We start from the raw sequence: 14,865 nt of genomic DNA, 5'->3' as shown, positions 1-14,865 counted from the left end.
CTATGAGGTGCCATTGGTTCTTAATTAATTCCAAAATATGCACGCCATTTATTTTTTGCCCACAACAGGAAGCATGCTAACTCAACAATAAAAGTATGATTTCTTATACAGCCATGTTCACTACACCATTATATAGATTAATCGAGAATGAAATAAAGAATGTCTGTTTATAGAATTCCCCTCCAGTTGGAATGGTGTTTCTCTAGAGAACAAATGGAAAATAAGAGGTGAGCTGTTACCTGGGTAAGTCAAAGTCAAAGTCTTTGACACCACTGTTTATTCCCTGGATGTCTACAAAAATTAGACATCATTTTCCTTGTCTCAGTGAAGGAGCAAGCAGGAAATTGCCAACTGGACATTTAAACAATTGAGGAGATGATTCATTTCCCTTGGAATTTATGTTATTGGATATTAAATGGGACTTTTCCTGTTCTCTTGAAGTTTTACCAATGGCCTTAAAGATAGCATCTTCTTTCCTAACAAAAAAGTACAAGGCCACTTATGCTTTGGCCACCTATGAATGCTTTCCAATCTTCCACCTCTGGACTGTCTGTTGAGAGATGATGGTGTGCTTTCCTATCTGGGCATGGGAAGGGGCTATGAGCACCAAGGAAGCCATTTGAACTGGGAGTCTGAGAACTCAGGGCTTGGTCAGTGAGTTACACCTGAGAAGGTGAAGGTTAGCTGCAGTGGCAGAGGCTATCCCTGTTCACCATAGGGGCGGAGCTCTACCACTTTCACAGTTCAGTGGGCTGAGGGTTGCCTATTTATCTATTTGTGGACCCTGAAGGGGGGGAGCAAGACTGGATGCCTTGGGGTGATGTTTGTAGGCATGAGATACCCCCAAGAGAAGGAAACACTAGAAATTAGATAATAGTAATTCTAATCAGAATCCCTCAGCTATGGATGTTGCATATTTCAACCATCACTAGTCTTCTTAAGAGAAGGTGACAAACAAGGAAAAAAGTCAGATGGGCAAAGTTAGTCAGAAGCACATTGTGTGCAGTGAAGCCAATGCATTTGAGTAAATCCCTCTTAATGCTCAGCCAGAAATGCTTCCTGACTGAATATTTCCCTCAAGACTTTAATATGAATTGTAACAGCAGTGACTTTATTTATACTTTATTTTCTTCTCATCAGATACCAAAATTTGCTAGTGTGAAAGGCAACTTGCTAATTCTACATGCATTTTGCTATGTTGCAGCCTCTTCAAATACTGAGAAAGTTCACTGAAAGGGATTGGTTTTCCTTCTGGGTTTCTCCTGGTATTTCAGCAGGTAGCTACATCAAAGACATTGAATCATTAAATGAGGATGGAGGAAGCAGAAAGGAGCGAAGCAAACTTCCCTATCAAGGGCAAAGGGATAAAACAAGAAAGCATGCAGAAAAGCAAACCTCAACACAGTGTCTTAGGGATTAATGAGTCAAATCCAGTGAAAGGAGAGATGCATGGGGAGCTGGGAAAGATAGTTTTCTCAAGATTTAAATATCTAAATATTTACTTTTCTTCTGGTATGTTTAATTATTCAGTCCCATCTTCAAGTTAAGATAGGGATAGAAATAAATCTAGGTTTTATTTTGCTTAAAGAGTGGCTAAATCATGAATGGACTACTTTTGTGAACTAAAATAATTGTTTTAAAAGAAAGCTAAAGTGCCTGGAAGTCCAGAATCCATCAGCATTCTGGAAGCTTTGGGTCCAGGCAAACGAGTTGAGTAGTTTGGTTCTCCATGGCAAGTCTGCTCATTTTTGATTTGCTCTGTGTCTGGATCTGTGTCTTTCTCTATACCTCTCATAAATTCTGTTAACCATCTGAGAAAAAAAAACCCTGCCCTTTCTCATCTAAAAAGTATTTCAACAACTCTGTCAGAGTCCAGAATTCACCTAACATTTGTTGCTGAATTACTCCTCAGCTGAAAGAGCTCTGAGTGGCAGCCTGGTACTTGGATCTCTTGGTCCATTGGAGAGGATGGAGGAATCAGAAGGGCAAGATCCTCTCCAGCTCATGTCACATGACAAGGACAATACAGAGTGTGTGCTTGGGGAGGGGCTACTTGTATCCTATCTGGGGATGCACACTGAAAACCCTACTTACCAATGACATGATCCTCCATTGCCTATGGGAGGCAGTGAGGGTGTCATGAGCTGTGAGTCCATGGGTGATGAGTGGTGAGGAGAATTATAGGGCACAAGGGGACAGCCATACAAACTTACTGGACTAGTTGTCTCCTTTGGGTTGTGGTAAGAAAATCTATGCAAATGCTCTTAGTGCCCTACCAAGCTGTAGTAAGAACTCATAAATAATTACTGAGTTTGGATTCATAGTCATTTATTGAGTTCAGTCCCAGGGTGTATGTTTCGAAGGAAGATCATGGGTTGGCAAACAGAGGGTTAGTTAAAAATGAGGCAGGTTAGGATTCTGAACAATTACAATGAAAATCTAGAAAACAAATCACTTGAATTTCCCTTTTAAAACCATCCCTGTCCTGGTTGAGGACCTAGATTAATATTTGCAAGATGTCTACGTAAAAAAATGGAATCTTTCTGTGTTTGATTTAGAAATGTATTCATAGCAAAGTTTTACAAGACTTCAGACATATTTGCCTCCCCCAGAATTGTATCCAGTGTGGAAAATGCGGCTGTTGGGATAAATCGTGTGACATCCAATCCAGGCTGCTCTCATTTCAAGTGTTCTGCCTTTCTGTATTACAGCTTCAGGCCTGCAGGAAGGAGTCACGGGTTTCTACGGAACTCACAGTCTATTCATCCAAAGAGTAGGTTCATCTTCTCGTGCTTCTAGGTCATGCCATGCCAGCCTGGGCACTTCTTCATCCACTTTCCTTGTGGCCTTCTGATGTTGAGGTGATATTTCCCTTTCCTTTGTAAAATACTTTTCCTCAGCACATAGGCTAAAATTAGCCTTAACAGCTGCTTTAATGCTGTTTGATAATTTCTAGAAAACTGGATGTTTACCCAATAATTGTTGAATCATTTCCAAGTTCAAGGCCCCTATCTGCCCTTCGTTTCTAAGACTTTTATGGACCTTCCCTTTATCCTACTATGAGCTGAAGACTTGCCTCTCACTCTGCAAGGCCAGGTTCTCTAACTCCTTTTCTCTAACGCCCCAGGAGCCTAGTTCACAACATGGGATTGGCATCTGCAAACCAGTAACCAGAATGAATGGAAGGAACACTTGTATTTTAGGTGAGTTTAATGATGACCCAGAAATGTTAGAATGCAAGAGAAAATACTGTGTAGAGAATGACACAAAGTCACTGGTTGCTCAGATCAAATTATCAGCCCATCTGATAGATATAAAAAATAATTCCAGTTGAAAAAATTTTCAATTAACTTTTTAATGGAAAATTAATTCTGTCAAAGAAATAGGGTACTTTAAAAAGCTCTGAGAGCTAATTATTAGCATTCACTCTTTAAACATCTTGAACGTTCTGGTTATGCAGATACGATGTTCACAGCAGTGATTTAAAAAAAAATCTCCCTCAAAGCAAAATAAATAGACACACAGCTCTTTTAATTATAGGATAATAACACTGGCAGATGCAAGTGGCAGAGAAATGCCTGCATTCCATTAAGAAAGAGCCGTTAACTGGATCAATTTAAAATTTCCAAAAATCCCTACATATAATCTTGATTCGATATCTACTTAATTTCACTGTTTGCATTGCTACAGGACAGTGACGCTATGGCACAAAGATATCCTAAAGGCAGAGTCGGGACCACTGGCGTCCACAGAGAAGACAGCACACCAAAACGACTTGATTTATCCCAGCTAATTTTGGTGGCTTCTTTTGCCCTGTCCTGAGATGACCACGGCTGTGTTACCTATACGCTGCTAGACACTTTCCACAAAGTCTTTCTACAATATACTTTATTTGTTGGTCTTTCAAGTATAAAAATGTTAGAATGGTTTGCAAGTGAACTGAAGTTGATATCCAGAAAAAAGGTATGAAAAAAACTAGTTTCTTGATGTGACTATTTATAACGTTTAGGTCACTGCCCCGTTAACCAGCTGGCATTACAGCAGCCTCCCACTTCCTAGGCTGTTCCTAACAGTATGACCTCCCTTCAAAATTAGAATTTTGCCTTACCTCTCCTCCATTGTCATACCTGCCTGCCCCCTAGTTATGTGTCAAAGTGCATCCTTAGTTTAACAATGAATTCTGTACAGAACTAGTTTACTATCATATAGCTTTTCACATAGAGAAAGAAATTAGTCAAAAAGACTTCTCTTAACAGTCTTTTTTTGTAATAAAAAGATTACATATATATAATATAGTATTGGGAAAAAACAGCTATTTACCTTATTCTTTTCTTTCTTTCTTATTTTTGTTTTTGTGCTGGGTACATTTTCGCATCCTTTACTCTTAATTGAATGAGATTTGAAGTCAATTTAACTTCTTAAATATTACAACATGCCCGTGTTAGGCCAAGTCAAGAAGATAAGGTGTTTTCAAATCCAGAATCTCTGAAGAGTTCCTGAAGCTAATTGACCAAAAGAACATTTTACAAAACTATGGATACGGTAAAACGCTCAGCGGCTGACAGAGGTTAGGAGGGAGGGAAAATGGATGGGAGAAGTAGGGAGGACTTTTAGGGCAGTGAAACTACTCAGTGTAACACTAGCATGATGGATACATGTGTTCAGACACACAGAAAGTCCAACACCAAGAGTAAGCCCTGTGTGACCCATGAACTCTGGGTAACAATGCTGGGTAGGCTTACCCATGGGAACAAGTGCGCCTCTCTAGGTGGATGTGATAGTGGGGAAGGCTGTGTGTATGGAGGGAAGTGGCTATACGCTGAATCTCTGTACCTTCTGTTCAACTTTGCCATGAACTCAGAACTGCTCTAAAAAAATAAAATTCCTTTTTATTAAAGGGGCATTTTTAGTCCACGGATACTTGTGAGGGCTTAAACTGCGGTGGAAAAGTACATTCAGGGTGGCATGTGCTAGCTGCCTAAGCTGAATAGATGCCATCCCAAAGCAGAGCTCTTGTTGGAAGTTTAGCGGCCAAATTAGACAAACAAGTTTGTGAGACTGGGCTTCTAAAAAGACTTACAGAGTTTGCTTCTGTTTAGAAGTTCCATTGGAATATGTGCTCCGTTGCCATTGGCCTATAAGATTGGGTTTAGGATTTTCAAGGCCAAAGTGTTTCCTACCCTTAGGGTACATGGCACTAGCATTTTGACCAATCATAGCTCCTGTCACTTGGTGAAAACAGGGAGCACTGCTGACAACACAAAAGCAAACTGCAATATAGATTCCACAGAAGAACTGGCAGTGATTGTCTGTTCAGTAAAGATGGGATAAGGGCGAAGGGTGTGCTTTTGAAATATGAGACAGACTTCCTCTATACTCTCCCAGCGATCAGAAGTCTAATACAGAAACATAAATTGCAGTGTGAAAAATCTAAAGGAGATTTAGAATCACATTTCATTAGAATTGGCCATAAACTATAAAGACATTTCAAGACTATACTTCCCAAAGCAGGAGTGGTGGTGTACACTATAATCTCAGCACTTGGGGGGTGGAGGCAGGAAGACTGTGAGTCTGAGTCCAACTTGGGCTATATATATAGTGGGTTTGAGGCCAGCCTGGGCTACACAGCTAGACCCTGCCCCAAATACACCCTCCCCTCCCCTCCCCTCTCTGTTTTACAAACCAGAATTCATCTCACATATCTGAGATGCTTGGAAGTCGTCTCTCCTCAGTGAAACTTTTCCAGGTTTCTTCCAGTCATGTGATTCTGTGACAAGATGCTGGGGACTAAAGCAGTGTTTTGTTGGTCACAAGAACACGGAGAACCTAGCATGTGCCTGCCACATAGAAAAATTCAACAAAGATCTTATGAATTTGGTAAATTGCTTGTGTATAAGTGGAGCATGATAGTCTATTCCTAGGGCAACCTGTGGCACCTACATAATTCCCACACTTGCCACTGTACAGCAAAGAGACTCATCATTAGGTCATTCTGTAGAACCATGGAAGAATGATTTGCATGTAATTGATGTAGAAGTATAGACATTTGGTCCCTCTTGGGATAACAGAGCATCCAGAGCACATAGCACACTTCCCTGCCTTGTTAAGTGGCAGCTTCCATTACACAACTTAACCTCCATTGGATGACTTACAGTCAGAACGCATGGAATTTAATTCCACACAACACTTGTTGCATGTCCCCTGTCTCAGCAAAGTCCCAGATTTTTCCCAGGCATCACAGGGACTAAATGTGGTGCCTGCAATTGGGAAACTGACAGCCACCAGGGAGGCCACCCTGTGCCTGTGTCTTACAGTAATGCAAAGAGGTCCTGGTTTGGTAAAAGTGAGGTTGGAAATCACTGCTGGGGAGCACTGAGGTGGGTGGAGCTGGCTGCCAGGGGAAAAAGGTGGGCACCTTAGCCCAGCCCCATGGGCAGTAGACCCCGCTGTTAAGCGGCATGACCTCAGTCACATGTCTCCTTTTCTGTCTCAGTAAAGGGAAGATAGCAATAACAATATTTTCTGCATAAGGCAGCCATTCGAATTAACTGATGTAAAACGGTGTTTTTTAAATGAGAGTCATTAAAGCAATATAGTGGCCATGTCAACCACTTAAAAACACAGGAAAATAGAAAATCCAGTGGAATGGAAAGGACTGGGAGGCATCACATGTACTAAGTGTGAGCTTTGTTTGCACAGTTGTGTGTGTGTGTATGCTGCATTGTGATTACATGTATTTCCTACTGTAAGTTATGATAAAGCAAGTTTGAAAACCTAGATAGAGAGTCTTTAACACATAGTGGCTGGAGTATAGGCAGTAGTAAAAAATGGTGGAATAAAAATATGCCATTCAGATTGAGCCTTAAAGAACAGGCATTTTTCCATGGAGGATAAGCAGGAAAGGCAAGGAGAATCCAATGCACACCCCTCATGTACCCCCCCATAACATATGTACACACAATTACACACTTACTTGTGCACACACATATACACATGCACACATGTACAACTCAGACATGTTGTGGCTTAGATGAGGAAGGTCAGAATTTAAGACTGGATAGGGGTTAGTACGGAAATATTTCTATGTCATACTGAAGGTTTTGAGTTCTTTTAAGTAAAAAAAGTGAGAAGGTGTCAAGGAAATTTGCACAAGGGAAAAAATTGGAAAGAAATTATCATGGCAGCGATGTGGACAGTAGACTCGAGTTGAGACCAGAGGGAGGAAAGCCTCGCTTTCATGACCCCAGGTGAGCCAAGGTGATGGAAGTGGGTGGGAGAGGAAAGCGGAGTGGGGACGGGCATTGTGGATGGAGAATCCCTGTGTTCCCAGGCTACTTTTCAGATTTGTTTTCTTGGGTCTGCATCCACTATCCTGCCCATGATTCTTCAGGCAAAATTCTCCATGCGAAGCCAGGGCTGTGTTTGTCTCAGCCGGCTGTCCCTGTGGGTCGCAGGGCTCCCGTGTCTGTGCACCTGCATCGCCTGTGCTGTGTGTACTACTGTCACTCCTGTGCCCTGTCACACAGAGTGGCAACCAGTGCTGGATCCTGCTGCCCTCCCTGGAAGTTCTGAAAACAGGCTTCCTGGTGCCCTTGTGGTTGGGCAGAACCATGAGATGAATTCTGGCCAACAATTCCTTCTGGAATTGCTCAATGTCTATGTCGAACTCTCTCGAAGCTGGATTTCTCTCATAAAATCTGCCTGGGTGCTTCCTGGCATGAGGATAAAATGGAGCTCAGCTATCATCAACTTACAATGGCCATAAACATGGGGGCAGGAAAGAAAGGAAGGGAGGAAGGAAGGAAGGAAGGAAGAAGGGAAGGGAGGGCAGGAGGGAGGGAGGGAAAGGAGGAAGAAAGACTGGGTACAAAAAAACCCAGAGAGCTCAGGTTTGGTTGAGCTTATCTCAGCTTCTCTGGATGGACACACCCTAGAGCCTAGCTCCAAGCTAGACACATGGTAGAGCTCTTTCTGTATTTCTTGTGCAAATGAATAAATGAGTTTGCTAATTGATCGATCAGATACCAATTGATAAGAAGAAGAAACTGAGGTAATTGTGACTTGTAGTTGGAGGCAGAGGACAGGTCTGGATCATCAGCAAAGTTAGGAACAGGAATAGAAGGGGGAGGTGGGATGGGATCCGTTCTGGGACTGGTGGGTGAAGCATTGGTGGACTCTCTCTCTGAGGACTTAGATGATGGGAAGGTGGAAATACAGGACTGATTGCTTCTCTAAGATTATCAGAGTCAGAGATAAAAAGTTTGAACTCCGTAACTTCAGGTGATGTTGGGGGATTCAATGACTCCTGGAGATAGTGAAGGGCTATGACAAGAGAGTTCAAGAGAATATTGGAAATGCTTACAAGTAGGGTTAGGAAGCAGAGCAGTGAGCGTGATAAAGGAGAAAGAATGTGGAGGGGGGGATGATGGAAATAAGGGAGAAAGGATTTTAAATGCAAATAACTTTATAATAGCATATACTAAAATGAAATAAAACAGAACAGCAGTGGGAAGGCCATGGAACTTTATGGCCAGAGGGTCTGTGCTGAAAATGACCATTGCAAAGGACAGCATCACGAATATAGGTGGCTGCAGGAGTCACCACTCGCCCGATTCCACATCCTGGTCCTTTGTAGCCTACTCGTGTCCTCAGCCTACTGTGGCTTTACTGAGTGTGATCTTGGGAGGGCTGGGAGGTTGCCTTGTGCTGGAGGCTCTGGACCTGGTGTGAGTCACTCTTCCCACTGCCTACAACACTGCTCTCTTCTTGGTAGAGGGCAAGATTCAGGAGAGTCTAGCTGCTCTATCTATATGAGTCTGGTGGATTCGGATTTGCTCATTCAGCAGCATATATCAAGTACCTGTTATTTAACATTATATCTAAAACTCGAATAATTGATGTGGGTCATAGTTCACTGATACAACTTTAATGCCTTCTGATATATATGCTCACCAACGAGAAGTGTCTGCTACTTATTTTCATATTTCTAAGCTCTGCATAACTGAGTTCAGCATTGTGAAGCAGAGAATTTCTATACTCTAGTGCTTATTAGCTATATCTCAATATCCACCCATCTATTATCAATTATCTATCATCTATCATCTACCATCTACTATCTATCTATCTATCTATCTATCACCTCTCTCTCATCTATTTACCTACTATTTTTAGTAGGGAGGAGCATTAGAAAGGAAATACAGCTCAGCCAATTTCTAATCTGTCAGTTTAAAAGGTTATCTCACTTCTTTGAATTTTTGTTATTTACCATAGTGTTTAAATTATATATTAAAATAGCCAGAATCCACAAATTACATGGCTAGCTTCTGAATCAAATACACTTTGAGACTGAGCTGTTTGCTCCTCTGGTCAGGAGGCTGGTGTCTCGGTATATTTTCTGGACTTTCCAGGTGAGGTTAGTGTTTGGTCCGGTAAACAAACCATTTTAGTTTACAGTGAATGAAACTTGACTGGTCACATCCAAAGTTTAAAATTATGTTGTCTCTTACTAGGTTGATTTGAGAGAAGACCATGAAATAAATGCCTATTAACAGACAATGTATTTTGCACAATCAAGAGAAGCCTGTGTCTTTTAATAAGGTTCTTGTGCAAGAAAGGGAGGTGAGCTGCAGATCTTGAAACAAAATTAATAATGGCGAGGATGTTTGCTGAAGGACTCTTAAGAGGAGATCAAATGATAGGGCATACTGTGTCCTGGTTTATCCTCTCATGTTCTACATTCGACTATGAAATCATTTCAAAGAAAAAAAATTCAGACTTAGGAGCCGGAAAAATTATCAGAACTAGTGCTGCCCTCTGGTGTTTATTCTAACACATAGCCAAGAATGCAGGAGCCTAAAAAAATTTGTTCAGTTTCTGACTTAAAATTAAATCACAGAAACTAATGACGGGGAAACCTCCTTTCCAGTACTTTATAGTTTTTGTTACTTCCACATCATGCATACTGTAATTAATGGAATTCACAAGTATTCACCCTCTAAGGAGAAATGTATTAATTTTCCCTGATCTTGACTAGTAAAAGAAAAAAAGATCTATTTATTAAACAAGTCATAAATGATGTATGTACACATCATTACTTATAATTAAATGATGTATGCATCTTCACGAAGCTGTAACTCACTTCACTTTACTGAGGACAACATGTAGTCCCTCCTTGTGACACTTAATAAGTGACGATTAGAACTACAGGACATCATGACTATCGTATTTTGGTATCTATTTTATTTATTTATTTGTTTTTATATTTCTGTATCTGAGGTAGTGTTTTTTTTCTTTTTCCCTTCCTTCCTTCCTTCCGTCCCTCCCTCCTTCCTTCCTGTTTCTCCCTCTTCCTCTCTCCCTCCCCCTTTCTCTCTCTCCCTCTCTCCCTCCTTCTATCCCTTCCTCCTCTTTCCTTTCTTCCTTTATTTCTTTTTCCTTTCTCTCTCCTTCCTTCCTTCCTTGCTTTGGCAGGATCTGACAACATAGCCCAGATAACCTTGAACTCTTAATCCTCCTTCCTCAGCCTGCTGAGTGCTGGAGTTACAGATATGTGTCCTACCACCAGGTTTTGTAGTGATTTCAATGTGGCCAAAAAGTAGCACAGAGAAGCCTTTACAGTGGTTGCAAAACATCAGCAAGGCAGGACGCTTGGGTCGTGCTTCTCATCCTTTCTGATTGGTCTGATCATATCACCGTCACTTCTGAGAAGGTCCTGTGGATAAATCCCATATTCTGTGTATGGGGCAATGGTGAGAGCCCCTGGGAAAATCTTTTCTCCTGAACCTTACCGATTGCTTGATTATGCTGTGGGACTACATTCTTCTTCCTTTTCCAGTGTATGTGGTTCTTAGGTTGAGAGGACAGAGCCCAATGTGACCATGGCATCCTGCAATGATTCTGACACATGGCAGTCATCACTGAGGCTCATCTCACACAGGCCAGGGTGGCATTTTTAGTTTAGAAGTGAGGACCAGTTTGGGAGGACGAAGTGAGAGTAAGCTGCTGGTGTGCTCTGTGCCCTACTAGTTTCCTTCCAGCTTGTTGGAGTCAAAACAGCAAATGTGAGACTCATAGCAAATACATGAATATTCATTTGAGAATGAATGAAAATAAAGAATTGCTTTGGATTCAAATGGAATAGGAGTCCTCTTGATGTCAACAGTCACCTTGTTTCTCTTCAGTAGAAATGTGGACATGTTAGGGCCAAAAGATAAGATTTTAGACACTTCCTCTTGGTGTGATCTACCCTGCTCTCTCCCTAGGCTGTGAGGTATATATAGCATTCATCAGGTGACAATTAGCTGCATATTTGAAACTCAACTTGGCTGGAACTTAACTTGGACTCTTTGAAGCACATTGAAATCTGTGCTTCAGAGATGGAGGTTCAGCAGAATACAGGACTTGACTCTCAGCAGGGGCCGAGCTGCCTGAGTTACACACAAGTCCTCCCCTGGCTCACTATTCCCACACCAGGCCTTTGGGTCCCTGTAGACTCTGGACTTGGAGAAATGAATCACTTTAATGAAAGGACTAATTAATAAACGAGTTTGAGAATATTGCTCAACCTTATAGAGAAGGAAATTCTGACACATGCTCCAACATGGATGAACCTGGAGGACGTCATATCATGGAAATAAGCCAAGCACAAAAGAAGTACTGTGTAATTTCACTTATGTGAGATCCCAAGACAGGAAGCAGAATGGGGGCTACCTGTTCTGTTTAGCAGGTAAGTTTCAGTTGGGGAAGATTAAAAGTTCTGGAGATGGACATGAGAATTGCATATTATAAATGTATTTACTGCTATGGAACTGCACACTTAACAATGGTTCAAATGATGAATCTTATATTGGTGATTCACCACAATAGAAACAAAGTTAGCTCGTGCATTTCCTCCAGAAAGGCTTACTAAAGGGCCATAGGCTTCAAGTTCTACACCAGGAGTCAGGAAAGAGACACAAAGATGATACAAAGACAGGGCTCCCACTTCAGAAAACGTCACTGAATTTCCACGAAGACATCATAAATTTTCATGTGCCATTCTTATGTTTTCTTTTTTTTCTAAAGCTTCCTTTTAAAAAAATTATTAGCATATAATACTTATACATGGGGATACATTGTGACATTTACATATGTGCTTACGATAACTATATCTTAATTAGATTCACCCCTCTGTCATTTGCCCTCATCCCCTCTTCTCCCCCTTCTTAAAAGAATTTCACCAGGTTTTATTGTACTATTTTCATATAGGAATACCAGGTACACCCACCATAGATGCCCTCCTTCACTCTCTCTCTCTGTCCTCCCCACCTCCCACTGGCTCCTACTCCTGAACAGGATCTGTTTACCTTTCTGTCCTTCATTTTTTAGAACTGTATATTGATTATTCAGGAGGGGGCTTGCCTTGGTATTTCAGATCTGTATTTATCATGTTTTAACTATTTACTCTTTCTCTATTGCCCTGGTCCCTACTATTCAAAGCTGATAGTGCATTGTGTTGTGTAATCTTTATACTCCGATGAAACATGCTTCAATATAAAATTTCCTTTTCTGATGTTTGTGCATCTGGTCTCAGAAACACTTTATTATTGTTACCCGTCAGTAATACTTGTAATGATAACAAATCCCATGTTTTGACACAGTGAGTACCCTAACTTTTAATTCCTTCACAGTGAACTAGGCTTGCTGTTACTGCAGTTGTGGGGGGTCCTAGACACCCCACTCAAATCCCCCCTGTCTAGCACAGCAGGGTTGGTGGAGCTCCTCCTGGTGTAGGACAGGCAGAGAGGGCAGAGAGGATGGGGAGGGAGTGGGAGGGAGGGGGTGGGGCAAAGAGTGCACTTGATAGGTGCTGTCCACCGACTATCAATTAAGGCACAATTACGGCCTCTGCATTCTGGTTTTGATAAGCCGGCTGGCAGTGCCGTGGGAACTCACTAAATAAACAATGGTTCTAGACAATCATGTTGCTGTAATGACACAGGAGCGCATTTTCAAGTGAGGCATAAATGAGGCCTTTGCTTTGTCTATGGAGACAATGGGGGCCAAATAAAGCCACTGGAAAGACCCAAGTAGGTGGGAAACAAAGGAAGGAAAGCATCCAAAATGAGCACCTGCAGTGCATTCCTGGAAGAGGCTGGAAAGCTCTTGGTTATTTACCAACTTACTGTAGGGTAGGGGTGGGAGCAGAACACCGTGTACTTCCGGATGACACCGTTCAGCTTGAGCGGGGGGAGCCAGGACACGAAGACCATGGAGGCTGAGGCTGCTGCCGCCTTGACACCCGCAGGAGGACCTGGAACTGGAAGAGCCGGGTTTAGTCACAGCCTCAAACTCCACTCATGGTCCCTCTTGTTGCTCAGTTCTTTGCGGTTCAGTGAGTGGGCTCCATTGTGTCTCACAACACAACTTAACCAAATTCATCCGTTGAAGCCCTAGCCCCCACAACCTCAGGATGTGACTCCATTTGGTGATAGGACCTTCAAAGAGGTCATGAAATTAAAATGAGGCCCTTAGGGTTGGCCCTAATCCAATATGGCTGGTGGCCTCATAAAAAGAGTCAATGTAGACACAGAGACATGAAGCATAGTGGGAAATGTCCAGAAGAGACACGAGGAAAAGATGGCTTCTCCCCAAGCCAAGGGGAGAAGCATGGAGCAGATCCCTCCCTCACAGCTCGAGTGGGCAGGGGGTGGAAACTCATGCTTCCAACACCTGGTCTTGAACTTCTGGCCCTCAGAACATTCCTGATGTTGAAGCTACCCACTGGCCATGTAGGAAGGAATAGGCTCAGTTCAAGTCCCCATTTTCCTGGAGAGCCTTCAAAGTCAATTCCATTCCCAGGTGACTTTCTGCCCCTAAACAACTAGAGAAATTAGCTTCTGGTCACTCATTTCTGCTGTGGTTTTTGGCTTTGAACGGACAGAGGATGTAGACTTGGGCTATATGTCCTGCATCCTGAGTGAGAAAGGCATGAGGTGAACTACTCCAATCTGCAGAGACCCACTCTTCCTGGCCCAAAACACTTCAATGGCTCCTGTTTAGGTTCAGAGCGGTACGGAAACATTACTTATAGCAGTGGCACCAAGGACTCACCGTTGTTTTGAACAAAATACTCCCTCTATAAATCATCTAAGAAGACAGAAAATGATGTCAACACTATTAAGCATAATTTGAGAGTGAGATTGAATGCGTGATCCTCCCTCCCACCCATCTTTTCTTTTCCAGGTTGAGAAGGGAGAGTGGGGGAGACAGGTGGGTCCAGGGAGGAAGAGAAGAAGCACTGATGCTGCTGCAGAGTGAAGCCTTAAGGCTCAGGTGTCTGTCTGTCCACAGAGAGGACAGTTTCCTTTTTAGGATGATCAGTGACCTAACAGCACAACTCAAACTTGCAGACTCCATGGTGCTGACAGGTTAGGACACAAGTGTAAGAAATGTGTAGGACACAGGGGACTGGCCGTATGTTTATTGTTAAGTCATTAATCTCTCTACTTATGAGGACATCGACAAACACAGAAACTTCAACCTGTGTCTAAAATAGTGCCTTTGGGAGGGAGAAGTTAACAAATATTGGCAATTATTTCACTGGCATTTATCCATATTTTTGCTTAGTTTAATTGAAATTGGCAGTGTGATGCAAACTTCAAAATTACAAGACCTCCTAGTGGATGTATGAACAGATCCATAGTCTTAATTAGAGTAAGAGATTAGCCTTGGCCCTTCTTTTCAAGCAGACACAAAGTTGCACCCTTCTATATTCTGTACTATTTATATGAGATATTGAGTCCACAAAGGTAGCTGGCACAGTTAGTTCCCTACCAGTTCTAAATTGGTGACTTTTTCACATGAATCTGAGCGATAAATGCATGA

General features: G+C 42.1%; 1 protein-coding gene across 2 annotated transcripts in view; it reads right to left on the bottom strand.

The window, feature by feature from the left end:
* The window catches only part of Dscam (DS cell adhesion molecule), a 657,480-nt gene that overhangs the window by 69,983 nt on the left and 572,632 nt on the right, over positions 1 to 14,865 (bottom strand). For both annotated transcript variants that reach the window (XM_074072614.1, XM_074072615.1), the window contains exon 20: positions 13,164 to 13,297. In XM_074072614.1, coding sequence (XP_073928715.1) covers positions 13,164 to 13,297 — 134 coding nt within the window. The remainder of the gene's footprint in view (positions 1 to 13,163; positions 13,298 to 14,865) is intronic.

This window comes from Castor canadensis, chromosome 5 (assembly GCF_047511655.1).
Source record: "Castor canadensis chromosome 5, mCasCan1.hap1v2, whole genome shotgun sequence".
Classification (NCBI taxonomy): domain Eukaryota; kingdom Metazoa; phylum Chordata; class Mammalia; order Rodentia; family Castoridae; genus Castor; species Castor canadensis.
This window is presented reverse-complemented; position numbering and strand designations above follow the sequence as displayed.